Source organism: Rattus norvegicus, chromosome 8, assembly GCF_021556685.1.
Source record: "Rattus norvegicus strain SHRSP/BbbUtx chromosome 8, alternate assembly SHRSP_T2T, whole genome shotgun sequence".
Lineage (NCBI taxonomy): Eukaryota > Metazoa > Chordata > Mammalia > Rodentia > Muridae > Rattus > Rattus norvegicus.
Window position 1 is genome coordinate 9675762 of NC_141541.1, and position 19239 is coordinate 9695000.

Sequence of the window (19239 nt, forward strand, 5' to 3'; positions counted from 1 at the left end):
ACCCACACGCGCTTGGAAAGTTCAGCATTCAGGAAGTTTTGGGAGAGCTGGGCCAGTAGCTGGGCGACTTGGGCAGCGCTGGGCACGCGGGACAGTGCAGGCGGAAGGCGCGGGCTGTGCAGTAGACCTCCACCGTACCAGCCCCGTGGGCTTTATTTATTTATTTATCTATCTTTAGAGCGACGGTGTCCCTAGGTCACAGATCCCAAATGCACCGGCTCATCTTAGTCTCCATTCTTGTGTGTGCGAACTTTTGCTGCTATCGGGACACTTTTGCGACTCCGCAGAGCGCATCCATCAAAGCTTTGCGCAATGCCAACCTCAGGAGAGATGGTAAGCACTCATTTGATTTGTGTTCATCATTGGAGAGGTCACATTTGCTATTGTCAAGGTTCTTTGGGTCATTCACCCCGCCCCCACGTCCTCCGTTTTTTAATTTTTCAAATGAACTCAGGCGGAAGGCATCCCCAGGGAGGGAATTCTCCTCTTCCTCCTCCCCCCCTCCCCCCACTAAGATTGCCCCTCCTTCCAGAACTGTAGGAGAGAATGTGTGAAGTGTCCTGGGGGCCGTTGGGGGCAGTACTATGGGCCAAAGGGCTTTCTCCCCTGCACCCTTACAAGTCTTATCCTTAGGTGTGTCCTGGAGTAGTTGATACCAGAATGCTGGTGTTTCCAGGGTTTGAAAGCTGCATGATGTTCTCCTCCTGGGTCAGGCTAATCTGACACTCCTAAAACACAGGCATTGTGGTGGGGCGGTGGAGTCCAATGTCCTTTACTGGATGACATAATTCTTATTTCTTTGTTTCTTTTAGTTAGGGGAGTAAGGATGACACGTTTCAACATTGTGGTTACTTTTGCAGCAGACCGGCATTGTATACACCGTTTATTTTCAAAAGAAGTCAATGTTGTACTTTATGCCCCTCAAGTGACTTTCTCTTGTAGTTCATTAAGGCTCAAGAACTTAGAGTGTGGGAGGCAGAGCTCCTGGAATGTTCTTGTACCACAGGGAACCTGGCTTCTTTGGTTGGTTTCCTTTGTACGGAGTTTCCCAAGCTCCTGAAATGACTGTCCTAAGAATGGCATTGAGCAAGCAGGCTTGTTTTCCTACCCTGTGGAGGACACATGGAAAAATAGGCCCCTGAAACTTCAAATTTAGTTTCTTTACTTCTGAGACTTAGGCCCTCAGCTGTAAGATCCTTGCAGTGGGGTACCTGGAATGGCCCAAGGGGGTTTTTGGCTTTTGTTTTCCTACATGAAGCTCATTCTCTCTTACTTGCTTAAAGTACCCAGAGCCTTTACTTTCTTCCACATCACTACTCCACCAAGGACATCATCAAGTTGTTCTTAGTGGCTTGGTTGAACTAGCAATAGATAGTGGCCGCCTTAGTCACTAATCAGTGTCTTTCTTGGAAATTGACCGGAAGAAGGATGGGCAGTGGAGGGGTGGGGAGTGGAAGGGTTGGGGGCAGAGCTGGCTGCGGTGGGAAATCCACCACTATGCTTTCTAAAGACAGGTAGAACCTAGAATAAAGGGCTTTGTCTCCACGTTAGTGGAAGTGTGGAGGCGTGTGACCTAGGAACTCAACTCCCTACTGGATACCAGTGTTTTATGTAAAATGTTGTGATGATATGTTTTGAATGCCTTCCCTCCCAATTAAAGTACGGAGGTTTTGCTCTCAACTTTAAAGCAAACAAGGTTGAGTGGCAGTGCACAGTGCACATTTGCAGTTGGTTTTGCTGGATAGTGTCCCCAATATGCACAGATCTTTGAATTTTGAGCTTTGCGTTTTTGGCTTCATAGAGTTAAACACCACATTGGTGCATGACTTCATAGCCATAATTTGTAACCTTCCCAATTATTGGTTACAAGAAGTCAATGAGAGAAAATGGAAAGCATGCAGTCATTGCTTATTAACCCAAGAATCTGACAAAAATCCATTCAGACAGCTCAGAGATTTTCCAGGCCCCCTTTCCTTTGTTGGAGAGCACACTCTGATTTTAATTTTCTTTGTTAGAACTCTGTATCTCTATCTAGTCTACATGGGTACTTCTCAAAAAACTGACCATGTCTTTAAATCCCTTCATATTTTAGATAAAGCTGTTTCAGTTACTCATGTAGCGCGCGCACACACACACACACACACACACACACACACACACACACACTCACACATTCAATATTGCTTAATATTTTTCTCTTTAACAATCTTACCTTCAAAAGCTGACTGGAAAGTAGGAAATAGTCATACTTATAGAAGACAATACTGACATTCAGAATGGGTTGTTAGTTTCTGGGAAACATGGCTAAAAAGGTGAAATTGGGTTGAATGGGCTGGAAGTTAAAAAGATGGTGTTACAGTAATGTGTGTTTTCCGAACTAATGTATTGTCATTATCTGTGAACAACTGATTCAGTAACATTAAAATATCAGGGCAGGAGAATGACTGAAAGAAAAAAGTCTAAAAATGTTCTTTGAAGGTATCTTGGTGATAATGGACAATAAAGGGTTGAGTGACAGCCAGAGAATGTTGTTGAGACAGCCTTTGTACCTTCTTTCTAGCTGGGATTGACTGCCCAATGTTAGAGTGAATAAAGCAACCATCAGAGAAGGCCAGGTATCTGATAGAAATGGCTTCCAATAATGTGTTGGAATCTTCATGGATTGTTTCAAAGGGACTTTGGAGAGGTCTAGACACCACTGAAATTCCTAATGCACATCAGGAGGGATGTTTAACTTATTACATCAAATCCTTGCTCAGACTATACACATTTTCAGTTTGCTTTCCTTAGTTTCCCTTGGGAGTGATTAAGGAAGAAGTTATCTTGCTATTTTGACTTGCAGATGAAGACAGCATAGAAGCCTGAGGGGGACATACATAAGAAATAAGCTCAGGGGGGAAGACAGAAAACAAAATATGATCAACATTAATTTAGTCATTAGAAGATGTGGTCAATAGTCACTGAAAACCCTAAATGGGTTTGAGTATGTGTGTGGAAACCATTAGGTAAAGGTAATGGTAAATTCGCACATGAATGTCATGTGTGAATTCTGTTAGTTGCTGCCCAATTTGGGGACCGAGAAAGAAATTATAAGGGATTCGGGCAGGTGCCCCAAAAAAGGGCATGAGGTGAATGTTTGTGATTACTTTTAGCATGATACAAAAAGCTCTGTTTTGACCATCTGTGTCTGGGGGGAAGCTAAGAAATGGTATAAAGATCTTAGGTTTATAAATACTATGTTCCTTTTATAAGGTGGTTGGTATTCTAAAATGTTCTATTACAATACTGTTCTGGTTGTGGAACTAGACCTCCAGATCTTTCCATTAAAAATAGCTGAAGATGGTGGTAGATGTGATTCAAGTGAGATTTTATAGCTATGGAAGGATACATTACAGTAAACTTAAACACGTAATGCATTCATACTTCTTTATAGTATATTATTAATTGTCATTGTTGTTTTTGTTGAAACTGGTTTACCTTAATCTTATCTGTAAATCTTGACCAGATCCTAATTTAGGAGTCACACCTTATTTTAGTGTCTATGCAGTTGATGCTTTCATGGTAATGACTGTTCACAATAGGTGATGTTCAAATTGATACCAGGAAGGGAAATACTCACAGTTAAATGACATTATTAATTATTCTAAAACCTAACTAAATAGCATTTCCTGCCTAGAGAGTTAAGAACACAAATCCCTCTCCAAGTCCAAATATGTTGCTGGTAAACAGTGATTTTAGATGGTCCTGTTTTGCTAATATGCCACTAATTGAACCGTCTACAGCGTTGCTGTTGTTGTTAACTAGGGAGAAATCTTCAGGACCTGTCCTTGTGTTATGTTGGATTCTAAGCAGCAAGACCAAATCTTAAGCAGTGGGCTTTCTAGGGCCATACATATGACAGCACACTGACCTTTGTCAGAGATCAGAGATGAAAAAGGATTGCAACAAAGGAGGAAGATATGAGCCATCCCTCGTGAACATGTCTGAGAGCTCAGAGCCATAGAGTGTCTAAATCTTTTGTTCATCTGTTTTTAGATTGTTTTACTCAGTTCTAAGAGTATTGAAGCTTCAAACCTTATGGTGCATATCTTTGTTTTATGTGATTTACATGCAGCTTGGCTTTGACTTTATAACAGTATGGCTTGAAATACTTTATTGCAATTCTTTTGAAAGGACAAGGACATAGGACTGGGAAGATTTTGAGAGTAAGGAAACTCAAGTTGGTCAGAACCGACATAAAACTGGATGCAAGTTCAGGTCCTCTCTCTCTCTCTCTCTCTGAACTCTTAAAGGGAGGCAGCAGGCAATGTGAGAAGAATCTAGAAGTTTGACGAGAGGAAGCCTGTCATATATAGGAGGGGTGGTGAGTCCCTCCTATATAAGGGGGTCTGCTCTGTCTTTACTTCAAAATGGAAGGCAGGGACCAAGATGGTACCATGTAAGAACCAATACCAAAGCTGCACTGTGATCTTCACATGTATACAGTAGCTTATATGATGGAATTCATACAATGAGAAGAAACAATTGTAACAAACACAACAACCACCCCCCCACACACAAACACACAGTAGTATATGATGAACAAAGAGCACCTGGGAAAAACAAAACACAAAAAACAAAAAAAGAAAGCAAACCTCCCCTCCAACTGAACGGTCCATGAGGCTGATTAACTGATTAGAACTTTAATCATTGTGGAGAGAGGTTAGAATGTTGCAAGTCCAGAGCCCACCTGTCTGTGGCCATATTTAGCCCTGTTAATATTCATATATTGCCTGGCTTTGTACCTGACCTAACCTATTTGTGACCATTAGAAAAAGCATTTAGAATTTACAAACAGATGTTTACACCACAAATCAAAAATCTAAGTGTCATCAGATTGCATCAGAAGCCTATGGAAGGGGATTTTCTGCTTTGCTCTATTCGCTTGCCTTGCGTCTCCACCAGTGTGTTTTAAACATACCTTCATTCATGACCTTCTATGTTCTGTTACTATGAAAATCTCATAAAACTGCTTCCACACTGCAGTGTGGAATTTAGAACAACATAAATATGTGTTCCTGGGTAATGATGAGTGTGATTGCCTCCAAAATATATTATTTCTTAGGCCCTTTATGAGAGCTCTACTTTTTGGGGTGCTCAGGTATCTGCATGCTGTGCATTGTATGATGGCCTGGGGTGTCTGGATTCTGTATATTGTAGGTTTTCCTGATATTCAGGGTTGCTGTGCATTGTAGGGTGCCTTGAAGTGTCTACTTGCTGTGCATTGTACAGTGTGCTGCGGTGTCTGGGTGCTGTGTAGTGAATGGTATCCTGAGTTAGGTTGTGAGTTGTATTGGCTGAAACTAATTTTTGTCTGATAGACTTTTTTCCTATTGGTGAACAAAAGTAAAACCAAATTGCTTCAGAAAGACAGGACCAAACATGGAGCAGAATCGGCAGAGCCACTGCTTTGTCTCTTCCAGTCCAGTTGGCTGCAGGTAGGACTCCCAGTATTTGTGGTCATTGAACCCTGTCATTTATTTTGAAAGTCTGGAAGGACATGAGTGTTTTCTGTCTTTCTCTTTGAGAGCTGAGTCATAGGCAAATGCTCTTCCCCCTGGGACTCTTGTATTTTCCTTGTTGAAATGATGTGTCTTTCAGAGTAGTGGAACACCTTTGGATGGGAATCCTTTGCAAATCAGGTATAGGATGTTTGTAACTCTTGGATACCTTAATATTTATCTCTTGAAAGGACCTCAAAACTTTTCAGGTAGAAATGAGGTGGTGTAAGTTAGGACTTATTCAGTCACCTCATTTCAGGCACTTCCTAAACTGAGCTCAACTGTCTTCCAAAGATGACTCTGATACCAACAGTGCTTATCACGGATCCTTCAGTGTGCTCTACTGTGACACTGTCTTTATTTAATGACCGTTTTGCTTTCTTGGTATCTACCAAATCCCATGCTGAAGTTCAGTTTTCTAACTGGTCATGACTGACCTGGAGCCAACCGCTAACAGAAGAGAAACAGATAGTTCCAACTGACTTTCTGGTTCTTTCTGGGCAAAGCAAAGCTGGTTTTGGGATCATGGGCAGATATTAAAGCTGCTGAACACCCTCCAGGTTTCCAGCCCTTGTCATCAAATAAGCCAAATACCTCCTGTTGTTCTGTTTTATATGGCGGTTTTGAGATTTTTGCAAGATTTTTAGTTGAGAAAAGTGCATCTCATGGCTAAAGTATGAAAGGGACAACTCACTGTATGGCGTGACATGTGTTTGTATGGAGAGCAGTGTAATAAGTTCTAGACCATCATGAGGACATGAGTGACTGAGAAAGGCATTCTGACAAGGGCAAGATGAATAGGAGTTTAGAACTTGTTTGTGGACAGTGTCAAAAGAGTGGAGCAAAATTAAAGTTCATCTCAAAGACTGGGGATGAGAATTATAAAAACAAATATTAATAAAATAAAATAAAGGACAGACAGGATGCCTTAGTGAGTAAAGGTACTTTCAGTACAAGCACAGGTACTTGAGTTTGATCTGTGGAATCCATGTAAAGGTGGAAGGATAGACTAGACTTTACAAAGTTATCCTCTGCCCTTACCTACATAGAGTGGCATGCATGCTCTCCCCTATCATCCACATATCAAACAAATAATACAAAATTAAAATGCAAGAACTTGACTACTAGTGAAGAATCTGGTAAGAAATAAGGGGAGTTTGAATTTAATTCTGAGAGTGAAGGAAAGTTATCAAAAGACTGAAGTGAGGGGTTGGGGATTTAGCTCAGTGGTAGAGAGCTTGCCTAGCAAGCGCAAGGCCCTGGGTTCGGCCCCCAGCTCTAAAAAAAGAAAAAAAAGACGGAAGTGAGCTGTTGATGTGTAGCTCAGGTGGCAGAGTGACTAGCCATGAGGAACTGGGATTCACCTCCATCACCATAGAAAGCTGAATATGGTGGCACATGCCTATTAATTCCTACACTAAAGAGGTAGAGGCAGGAGGATCAGAAATTCAAGGTCATTGTTAGATACACAGGGAGGTCAAAACTAGCCAGGGCTAACATGAGACATTGGAGACCCTCTATACATATATACATACATACATACATACATACATACATACATACATACATGTGTGCATGCATACATGCACATGCATGTATATGTATATATGCTTGTGTGTATGTGTGTGTGTATGAAGGGAGGAAGGGAAGGAAGGAGGGAGAGAGGGAAGGAGGGAGGGAGAGAAGGAAGTTTTAATTGAGGAAACATCATGGCATCCCAATTTTGAATGCAGAAAAAGTATATGCTAAGGAGTAAACTAGGCCAAGGTTGTGACAAGACTAGACTCCTTACAAATCCATTGCCTTCATGACATGTATACAGATTGTGTTAGTTCATTTTCAGAATGATCAAAGACATGAGTGATGTCCCTACTTTAAAATCTCCAGATACTAGTGACCAAAGCCACCTGCTAGTCATTATGTCCTCTGGACTCCAGAAACTTCACAGTTACTCAACATAAAATACTATATTCTTAACTTTTTCTTGAGGGAATGTGGGGTTCAGAAATACTTGGATAAGGTATCACAGCACTAAGTTATTTCAGATATAAGCATTCCAAAATTAGATTCAATTTAAAACCAAACACCTTTACAATAACTTTTGTGGGCAGGACAGGTTCAGCAAAAGCATATACAACAAGAAAATGCATCTGAGACAGATGCAGTTGGAAGAGGTGTCTGTTTGCAAATATAGTATTTTAGGACCAAGGAAATTTCAGGAAGTCATAAATAAAGGCATTGGTTCACAGTGCATACACAAAAAGAAGAATGTCCTTATGAGGGGTTTTTCCACAACAAGAATGAAGCATGTTTTGCTCTGTTTCACTAAAAGCATTGATAATACAGACCACAATATGTCTTTTTTCCCTATCTACACCCTGGCCTACCTACAGCAATATATGTTTAGTTATATATTTAGTTGTGTTCTATTTGTGATTTGTGGGGTTTATGGTTTGTTGATTTTCACATTGGCAGGTGGGAAATTGGCAGTGCAGCAAAAAAAGGCATGTGAGCTGCCTTTCAGCCTTGGGAGTGACAATTACTCAGATTTTACTGCAGCACTGTCTTGTAGAGTGCATGCAGGGCATGAAGACAGTGTTGGACATGTGTAGTGCTGTGCCAAATATGACCTAAAACTTTATATTTTATTTTAATACTTTTTAAATAATTAATCTATCCTAGATATCTAAATTATTTTAAATAATTTATTTTATTATCTACTCAGTTTTACAGAAATTTATATATCTGTGAACAAAATGTTTTGAAATATGTATTTATTATGGAATGGCTAAAGCAAACCCATTGATATATATATATATATATATATATATATATATATATATATATATCAGCTCATACACTTTTTTGGTAGTAAGAACATTTAAAATATACTTGACAATTGTTAAGCATGTGATATTTTGTTAATAACTGTATCAATCAGCTTCTGTAAGTCTTAGAATTTTACACTTCAGCTGTGGCATGGCTGAGCATGGAAATAATCTCTGAGTGCAGCTTGGCTGTGAACAGGAGTCCCACAAGTATTCACCTAATGTAACAAGAGACTTACACACTCTGCATTTCACTGGAACAATTAAGAAGAAACAATGTAGCAGCAGCAGCTTTTAAGAATGGCTGCCAAAGCACCCTTAGTCATCCGAAAAGCAACCAAATGAACCAATAAATAGGCAACAAATTGACTTGGAAGCATAAATGAGGGCAAAAGTGTATACAACTAAGCCCATAACATCCTTACAGACAGGAAACAACTGCCTGACTTCATGTAACAAGCTGTCCTATCTCCTTGCTTAGGTGACTTCCATATCTGCACACAGAACATTAACGTGTGATTGGAACAGAGAGAAGCACCATCTTTGCTTTAGGTCTTCACACTCTGGCCACTGAAGCAGAGAGACCTAGGGACGTTCTTCTCTCAACATTTCCAGGCTTTAGAATGTTTCCATGAGCACTACACAGACCCATGACTTAAGTTATTGTTGTTGTTTCTTTAAAAAATATCAGTCAATATTTTCAGTACACCATACTATATTACATGAAAATGTTCTTGTACGAATATGTATTGAAGCACTGAGCACATTCTCTCATATTCAGAACTTTCCATTCACCTCTTCCCTCCTTCACATTAGGCCCATTAAGTCCCCAGACAGTCTCATTTCTGAATATATGTATATTCATATATATGACTATATATGCATACAAGTTCATATATGAATATGATTTTCATGTCAATATATGCATTCATAATTTTATAAATCTATATGAAATCAAGAAAGCACACATGAGATAGTTTTTTGTCTATCTCAGCCCAACTTCACATGCTTAACATAGTCACTCCCACTTGCACCCATGTTTCTGCAAATGACTTTATTCTTTACATATGAAAACCATTCAGTCGTGGCTAGACTACATTTTCTGTGTCATTTCCTCTGTTATGGGACCAAGGTTGGTACCAAAGCTTAGGCAGTGGGACTAAAGTGTGATGAAGACTGCTGTGTGAATATCTATGTGATAGGCTGATGTGGAGGTTTGTAGGTGAGCACCCAAGAATGGTATAGCTGGGCTATATCGTAGATCTACATTGAGAGAGAGAGAGAGAGAGAGAGAGAGAGAGAGAGAGAGAGAGAGAGTTTGGAGGTGGTCCATACTGATTTTGAGAGACTTATTACTTAGATACATGGAAATAGTTCCAGCTTCTTTCCATATATCAGTAGAAATGATTAGATCTCCTCGGAAAATTAGACATTGCATTATCTGAGGACCCAGCTATACCTTTCCTGGGCATATATTCAAAAGATATTCCAACATACCACAAAGACACATGCTCTACTATGTTCATAGTAGCGTTATTTATAATAGCCAGAAGCTGGAAAGAACCCAGATGCCCTTCAACAGAGGAATGGATTCAGAAAATCTACACAATGGAATACTATTCAGCTATCAAAAATAATGACTTCATGAAATTCATATGTAAATGGGTTGAACTAGAAAGTATCATCCTGAGTGAGGTAACCCAATCACAGAAAAACACACATGGTATGTATTCCCTGATAAGTGGATATTAGCCCAAAGGCTCGAATTACCCAAGATACAATCCACAGACCTCATGAATCTCAAGAAGAAGGATGACCAAAGTGTGGATGCTTCACTCCTTCTTAAAAAGGGGAACAAATATATTCATAGCAGTGGATATGGAGGCAAAGTTTGGAGCATAGACTGAAGGAATGGCCATTCAGGGCCTGCCCCACATGGATACACAGCCCATATATATATATACAGCCTCCAAATCTAGATAAGATTGATGAAGCAAAGAAGGCATGCTAACAGGAGCCTGGTATAGTTGTCTTCTGAGAGGCACAGCCAGACTATGTCAAATACAGAGGCGAATGCTAGCAGCAAATCATTGAACTAAGAACAGAGTCCCCATTGGAGAAATTAGAGAAAGAACTGAAGGAGCTGAAGAGGCTTGCAACCCCATAAGAACAACAATGCCAAACAACCAGAGCTCCCAGGGACTAAACCCCTACCCAAAGACGGACCCATGGCTCCAGCTGAACATGTAGCAGAGGATGGCCTTATTGAGCACCAAAAGAAGGAGAAGCCCTTGGCCCTGCCAAGGCTTAACTGCCAGTGTAGGTGAATGTTGGGGGTGGGGTAGGAAGGGGTGGGTGGTTGAGGAGGGAACACCCTTCTAGATGAAGGGGAGAGGGATGGGATATGGGGCTTATGTCCAGGAAACCAGGAAGAGAATAACATTTGAAATGTAAATTTAAAAATTTCAATAAAAAAAGAAATGATCAGATCATGCCCAGTGGAATTGCTGATTTTTAAAATGATCATGTCCTTGAGCTGTCAAGAAAATTAAATGTCTTTGATATTTGTCCTGGTTTTATAAGCTGGAAATAAAAATAATTTTAGAATATGTGAAGTACAGCAAAAATCTTATGTTTAGTAGGAACCCCTACTGGAAATGACCTTGCCTAATTATATGTCATAGATATGTCTAGTTAAGAGACATGTAGAGTGATTGCCTTGGTTCTGTAGGTTAGACGCAACTGGATTCATAATTCTTAATAATATATGTGTGCACAAAGTACAACATATTCAACCAACATATTTTAGTTTGGAAAAACGTAGTTAACTGGATCATGTGCAGGGAGTAGTGACACTTTTATAAAGGCCAGATGGTAAATATTTTAGGTTTTCTGGGTCATACTATCTCTCGGTTCTGCAACCATCGCAAAAAGTAGCCACAGAAATTGGATAAGAGAATGGAGACGCCTATTAAACTTTCTTAAAGTTGGTAAAATTCATAAAACCTGGCTCTCCAAATATAACTGGAAGCCTGTAAGTCACAATTTGTAGACAATTTGCTTGTTTTGTTGAAGTAAAGGCTGTAACTGTGATTAGGAAAGAATTCATGCAAAATCTAATTTGAAAAAGAAAATAAATGCATCACATTTGTAGCATCAGGAAACTTGGCTTATCATCTGCTCAAGATGGATGGATTATAAGTGAAAAGGTAGATCGATACAATGAGAGACATCATATATCACATCTCTGAACAGATATAATTGAGTGAAGGTTAACAACCAACTCTACCAGCAACAACAGTAGGACTAGCTTTGTTGTTTAGATGAATGGAAGAAGTGGCAATTTCTTACATGTGTTACTTGGTTCCAGTCATCTGGGTCTGCTGCATAGTTCCGCTGGTCTCCTTTCATTCCGTGGCCCTACTTTTCCTAGGATACTAACTATGACCTAGCTCTCTAGTGTTCATTTCTCTCTCTCTCCCATCTCTAACTTTTTCCTCTTGTTGGCTCACTCTTCTTGGCTAACACACATGCTCGGATCACTTTCCCTTGCCCAACAGCAAATGCAAGGCATTTTGCTGTTTCTCTTCATGGTGATGTTCCATAAACATCCTCAATGTCCCTCCTCCCTTGCCTTTTTAGTACCTCTTCTTAACTGAAATCATGCCACAGTCCCACTGAGCCATTCTTGTGAAGGCACTAGGTCTTGTAGTCTCCTCCCACTGGAGTATGGTATAAAGCTTTCTCTTCACTTAAAAAGAATGCTAATTTTCTGTCTCAGGTCTCCCAGATGATGGGTTTGAAATGGTGGAAGAAACAAATCCAAAACGAACATTTTTCATTTTAACATCTTCGGAGAAGCATGATTAGAGAAATCCTTAAATTAAGCTTTATGGTTTATCTTTCTGACTGCTGTCAGTGAAAGAAATGAGAAATATCTGAAAATGTTCTGAGCATCCTGTTAATATAAACAGGATGCCTGAAGAGAAAGGTAATGTTTTATGACCTATCTGCAAGGGCAGCATGTGTGACTGAAAAATAATTTTGCTTTAAAAATAAACATTGGCTACAGAATTAGAACTGCTCTGTGTTGCTGAATGCCTACCCCTACCTCCATAGCTTTGTTACAAATGCTGGTGCATTTTCATGTGTTTTACCTGTTTATTCTTCTCACTGATCCTTTCTGGAAAATCTGACTTTAATCTGATTATTATGCTATTATGAGAAAATAACCCACCAGCCTGCGTTTCTTGTTTCTGTTTTCTTGGTGAACTACTGATTTGTTTGTTTGTTTGTTTGTTTGACTGTGTATTTGTTTGCTTGCTTGCTGGCTTACCCAGAGCTTACAATGAATGATCCCAATGGTGCTTAATGATAAGTCTTTAATTCAGTAAATAATAATGTGAATTTTTTCATTTTAAAATTCTTTTATTTATCCAGTGAAGGATTTTGTGGTAGACACATCATTATGGCTTTCGAGCAAAAGCCTCAGTGACTGTACTGGTCAGCTACAACATTCTTTTTCCATCCACTCCTGCTTCACTGCAGTAGTATTCCCCTATGCTGGGGCATCGAGCCCCCACTTCCCATTGATGCCAGATAAGGCAATCCTCTGCTACATGTGCAGTTGGAGCCATGAGTCCCTCCATGTGTACTCTTTGGTTGGTGGTTTAGTCCCTGGGAACTCTGGGAGGTTTGGTTGGTTGATATTGTTGTTCTTTCTATGGGGTTACAAACCCCTTCAGCTCCTTCAGTCCTTTCTCTAACTCCTCCATTGTGGACTCAGTGGTCAGTCTGATAGTCATCTGCAAGCATCCTTATCTGTATTGGTCAGGCTCTGGCAGAGCCTCTCAGGAGACAGCCATATCTGGCTCCTGTCTGCAAGCACTTCTTGGCAATAGAAATAGTGTTTGGGTTTGTGGATCTCTGCTCCACATTTTGTTCCCATACTTCCGCTGGTGAGTATTTTGTTCCCCCTTTTAAGAAGGACTGACACATCCACATTTTGGTCTTCCTTCTTCTTGAGCTTCATTATGGTCTGTGAATTGACTCTTTGGTATTCTGAGCTTAAAAGTGAGTGCATACCATGTGTGTTCTTTTGTGACTAGTTTCCTCACTCAGGATGATATTTTCTAGTTCCATCCTATTGCTAAGCATTTCATGATGTCATTGTTTTTGATAGCTGAGTAGTACTCCATTGTGTAGATGTGCCACATTTTCTGTATCCATTCCTCTGTTGAAGTACATATGAGTTCTTTCAAGGTTTTAGTTATTATAAAAAGGGGTGCTATGAGCATAGTGAAGAACATGTCCTTGCTATGGTAGGATCATCTTGTGTGCGTATGCCCAGGAGTGGTATACCTGCATCCTCAGGTAGTACTATATCCAATTTTCTGAAGAACTGCCAGACTGATTTCCAGAGTGGTTGTACCTACTCGCAATCCCACAACAGTGGAAGAGTATTTCTCTTTCTCTACATTCTCACCAGCATCTGTTGTCACCTGAGTTTTTGATCTTAGCCATTCTGATCGAGGTGGAATCTAAGGGTTGTTTTGATTTGGATTTCCCTGGTCACTAAGGATGTTGAACATTTCTTTAGGTGCTTCTCGGCCATTTGATATTCCTCAGTTGAGAATTCTTTGTTTAGCTCTGTACTCCATTTTGAAAAGGGTTATTTGAATATCTGGAGTCTAACTTTTTTGTGAGATATATATATGATATTATCCTTCTATCAGATGTAGGATTGGTAAAGATCTTTTCCCAATCTGTTGGTTGCCATTTTGTCCTAATGACAATGTCCTTTGCCTTCTAGAAACTTTGCAATTTTATGAGGTCCCATTTGCTGATCTCAGAGCATAAGCCAATGGTGTTCTGGAAAATTTCCTACCCTGTAGTAAGGGTACAATTTCTCTGATAATACACTGATTAAAGTTTGAACTGAAAAGTAACTTTTAATTTAACTTTTATGACTATATGGTTTTCTCTGTGCTAGATCTTAGAACAAATATTCCAATACCATAAAAGTCAGTCTGTACTCTAAATTACCAACATGTAAGGCTTAACTTTTTGAGTCATTGTATTAATTTAACTAATGAATGGCTGTAGACAAAGATGGGTTCATATGCCTTATTTCATTTGTTTGTTTGTTGTGGTAATATTAAAATAGGGCTTAGATCCTGCACCATAGTATCACAAGACATCGTTTGGATATTTTCATCTCAGTCAACAAAGTCTCTCAACTGCTATGTGTCATCCCATATTGCACTGCCAATGGCTGCTCTTTAAGCCTGGCAACAATCTCTCTACCCATCTAGTTCCCAAGGCAGTTTGCACCCATGCCAAACATACACATCCCAATTTCGTGACAGCCTCATGTGTCCAGCCATCACACACTCTCTTGAACTCAATTAAATTGCCTCATGAAAGAGCATACAACACAATAACCTTTTATCCAATTGATAAGATATAATTCGCTCCTTTAGACATACAAAGCCCTATATACATCCATCCCTTGAGAATATCCATAACAACCTGTAAATTTGCAGAGAAGAATCTTAACATCTGCCTCCATGTTCTCTTGGCTGCTATTTCTTCTTGTTTCCTGTCTCCTCCCCCTCTAAAACGTTTCTCCCACCCATCCTTCCTTCTGGTCCAATGACAGACCTCATTCTATCCTGCACCTGCCTTTAACTGCATAATAACATCATCCTACATTTGTTTATTAGTTTGTTTTTGTCTTGGGAATGTAAACTATATAAAACCCTCATATTTTCTAAATTTAGTTTATAAAAAAATAACAAGAGTAATGGGAATATATCATTTATCTGAAACTATTCTATTGTGTATACAATTGATAATTTGAGGTCTGATAAAAACATGTTGACATAGTTTAGATAAATGTTTAACTGTTTTTATTTTCAACAAATCTAATGTGTTAAGTCTGTTTAAATACACTGTATGTCTGTGGAAACTTCGTGAAGATCCAGCTTAGAAATTTTGAGGACTTGAAGATTTTGATGTTCATAATCATGAATGCCTTTGAGCAGCCATTTCTTGGCAAATCTTTGGACACATAGCCAATGAGTTGGCCACCTTCCTTTCCTTGGCAAGTCATCAGAAAGGAACACTTCAGGGGACAAAAGCATTATCATGGTTTGAGAAATGATACATTATCCTCACAGAATGCTATAGCCTCTGAGATCCAATGCACATATGGATAGACAGACTGTGTGAACATAGAGGTTGTCTGTGGTTCTCCAGGATGTGGCAACCATGGGTCAGTGTGGGTATATGACAGCCACATAAGTGTTGTGCATAAATTGCTCTGCATTCATATACCTTTAAAATGTTTTAGAGCATATTGGAAAACCATTTATTGAGTAGCAGGCCGTCTATGACCCAAGTTTTCAGTGCCAGAATGCTATAATTAATAAATGTTACCCCATATGGTAAGGTTTATCGATGTGATTACATTAAACATCCTGCCCTGAGGAAGTGTCTTGTGTTATTTTGGGGAACTCCAAATAAGTGGAATCACGGTGCCCTTATAGAAGAGAGAATGTTTATGTGAGGGTCATACTCACGTACACATTGAAACACATATAAAATGATGACTGCATTAAGTGAAAATATATATCTAGAAGATGTATGTAGATTAATGGCATCTGGCAAGGTCTCTCAGTGGGTAGAAAAGATGCCTGCTAGCAAATCTATATCTGAGTTCAATCCCCAGGTTCCACACAGGAGAAGTAGAGAAATAACTCCTCCCAGGTATCTTCCAAACTCTACATGTGTTCTGTAGATCAAGTGTACATACACACTCAGATGTATACATACTTTTATACATACATCACACACATGCACATATACACATACATCCTCATTTACGTACATCTAATAAAAATAAAGTTTACGATTTAATTTAAGGCAAACTTGTAATCTGGAGAATTAATGTTTGGAGAAGAATGCTATACATTCCAGTTGACTTTAGGAACTCAGGAATCTTATGTGACATTGAATCCAACCACAGTGAATCATCGTTATCCAAAAGGAAGATGACACTGTGAATAAACTTAATTAACCACCTAAGTAAAGAAAGGGAGAAATTCATTTTAAAAATATTTACTTAATCCATTATGTATGCAAACATTATTTTGGTGTGAAGTAAATATTGATTTAATTATTGGAGAGTCTTTTAGAATGATTTTGGTGATAGTCTTCCAAGCCTGCTGTGTAGTTTATACTTTAAGCAATTTCAGACTAGCCACACAATGAACATCCAGTGCTACTGGTGCTGGGTCATTACCAAGGTCAGAGAAAGCTCTTGAGGTCATTTGCTTAAATAAGAAAGCCTTGCTTTATTTCAACATATAAACAAAGTATAGAGTTGTGAGTCTCTTTGTGATTCCCTATACTGAAAACACCTAAAGAGAGTTATAATGTCAAGTGAAGAAATCTAAGTGCACCACTGAATAAACATAAAATAGTAAACATGAACTTACAGACAGTAATAATGTAAATAATCTGCCGTTAATAATTCAGCAAGTATATGTTTTCTATGAGCTTTATTTTATATTATTAAGTCAACAATTAATAATAACTAATCACCTTCTGATAAAATTCCAGTTCCCAGATGATGTCATTCATGTCCCATGCAAAGGTTAAGATACTTAGGATTTTTCTTACGATATCAGCAGCTGCAATTGCTTTCACCAATGCTGGCTTTCACTTTCATCCCCAACTTAATGTGATGCAGGCAACAGTAATGCTGCCTCCTTATTTCACTGTTTTTAATAATTACTCTTTCATGCTAACTAGTAACAGATCGATGAAAAAGGGAATACTGTTGTCTGTTTGAGGGACTTAACCATTACAGATTCAACAGAGATTTCTGTGCAGCAGCCCATGTCTCTGAAGACTTAGAGGCTTTTGGTGGCATGCATTTGTAACTGGTTATTTTTAGAAAAAAAGGAGGAGGAGAAAGAGAAGACGAAAAAGCAGAATTCTATTTAAAAAATCTGTTAAGACTTTGAAATATTCAAATTCCTGCTTACTATGTGACTCCAAATTTAAAGGCAATTAGTAAAGATCACTATAGGAAAATAATTCATATGTCTTTTGCTAAGATGTACACACACACACACACACACACACACACACACACACACACACGCGCGCCTAGCTGGTGGCTGTGTTTATGTTGGCATTGGCTTTAACACAATTATAACTTACAATTTACGCAAATTTCTGGTATCTTATTTTTCCTTAACTGACTTACACTATCCTTTTGAATTCTTTTTCTACGAGAAGCTCACATATGATATCTAAGGAAACTTGTAGGACACATATAGTCTATTTGTGGAGAACTCAAACAAATTGCCCAGTTTGAAGCCTCGTTGCATGAAAGACCACAGCACAGAATTGCCAGGTTAGATGGGAAAGTCTTTTTCTAAGCAAGAGCCACCCTCCAGAGCTATCAACAGCCTGATGTGTGTCAGGACACAGCAGGATTCTTGTGTTGTTGAAAACATTCTATACCAAAGGCACTTTTCATTTTTCAATAGAGAAGTGAGCCAATTTTAAATTATGCTTTGGTATGAAGTGTGCAGTATTCTCGTGTATTTTTACCTGAACTCTGTTCCTTAATTCATGTCCTGCCTTCCAGCAAGAGCATAAGCTGCATAACGCTGAAGATTCTTTGGCTCTGGTTCCCTGGCTTTTAGAGTAATATGTGGGCTAACGGAGGCATTCAGTGAACATTCACTGATTGATTGAGTGAACAGCAGCGAAGTACAATCCAAGAGAAGCTCAAACCAGAACAAGAGGAAGAGGAATGTGGATGACATAGACAGATTCATGTGGATACTAATAAGTCTTAAACATCTGGTCCCTTGAATGGTCTCTTAAAAGGTCTTAAAATTTAATTTTATAATTCTAATTTGGTATTCGTTTTCCCTCAGAGACATCTACATTGTGAAAATCTCAGGCTCTGCAAAATCTAGACTATTCCTTTGTCTAGGGTTAATGTGTTCATCTTGTCGGTAGAGGTTTGGCCTGAAGTAGTATGGAAATAACATAAAATACACTTTAACAGATGAGCAATGGCACAGCAGGGGCTTTAGTTTCCTAAAATTGAGATTAACTAAATTCGGATGGAAACTGAATCAGTCTCAGTGACTAATAGCCAGGCTGTCATGTCCGTTCACTGGTACACACCTCTGTACTCTCAAAGACATGCTGCCTTTGTTTCCAAATGTATGTTATACATCTGTAGAACTTAAATATTTTGTGATGCAGCGAAATATGAAGGCAATAGAGTTTTGTGTCAATAAATATTTAATACAATTTTTTTTTTCGAATCTGAGTTATACATTGCTTAGGTAATTGATACTAAGTCAGTTTTCCAGTCTCTCTAAGGTGCCACAACAAAATCCTAGGGACATAGCTGCTTCAGCAGCACCTGTTCATTCTCAAAAGGCTGCCAAAGTCAAGGTCAAGGAGCTGGCAAATCTGCATTTCTGGTTTGGTAGCTTTTTTGGCTAGCACTGGTTTACCTGCTTGCTGTGCCTTTCACATGACCTTTGCTTTTAGACTCCTGTAGAGAGAGTGGGCTTCTGATGTCCTTTGTGTAAGAACTCTTGCCCTACTGTCCAGATGAGAGCTTTGCCCTTATCAACCCACGGAACTTTAGTCACCTCTCCAGAGGTTTTGACTTCAAGCACAGTCATCTTGGGCCTCAACTTCAGCATAAGAACAGTGAGGCATGTGGTTCAGTCTATAATGATTAGTTCTGAGCCAGAAAGACAGTGAAAACATTCTATAGAAAGAGGGGGAAAGGAAAACAAAATAAATTTTAAAAGAGTATTGGGTAC

The 19239-nt window shown here is 39.2% G+C and overlaps 1 protein-coding gene across 2 annotated transcripts in view; it reads left to right on the forward strand.

Annotated features, from left to right (window-relative positions):
* Positions 1 to 19239, forward strand: part of Pdgfd (platelet derived growth factor D) — a 232886-nt gene continuing 213647 nt past the window's right edge. The window contains 1 exon segment of one of the 2 annotated variants that reach the window (NM_023962.3): positions 1 to 333. In NM_023962.3, coding sequence (NP_076452.1) covers positions 210 to 333 — 124 coding nt within the window. In that variant the 5' untranslated portion in view covers positions 1 to 209. 2 annotated transcript variants of the gene reach the window in all.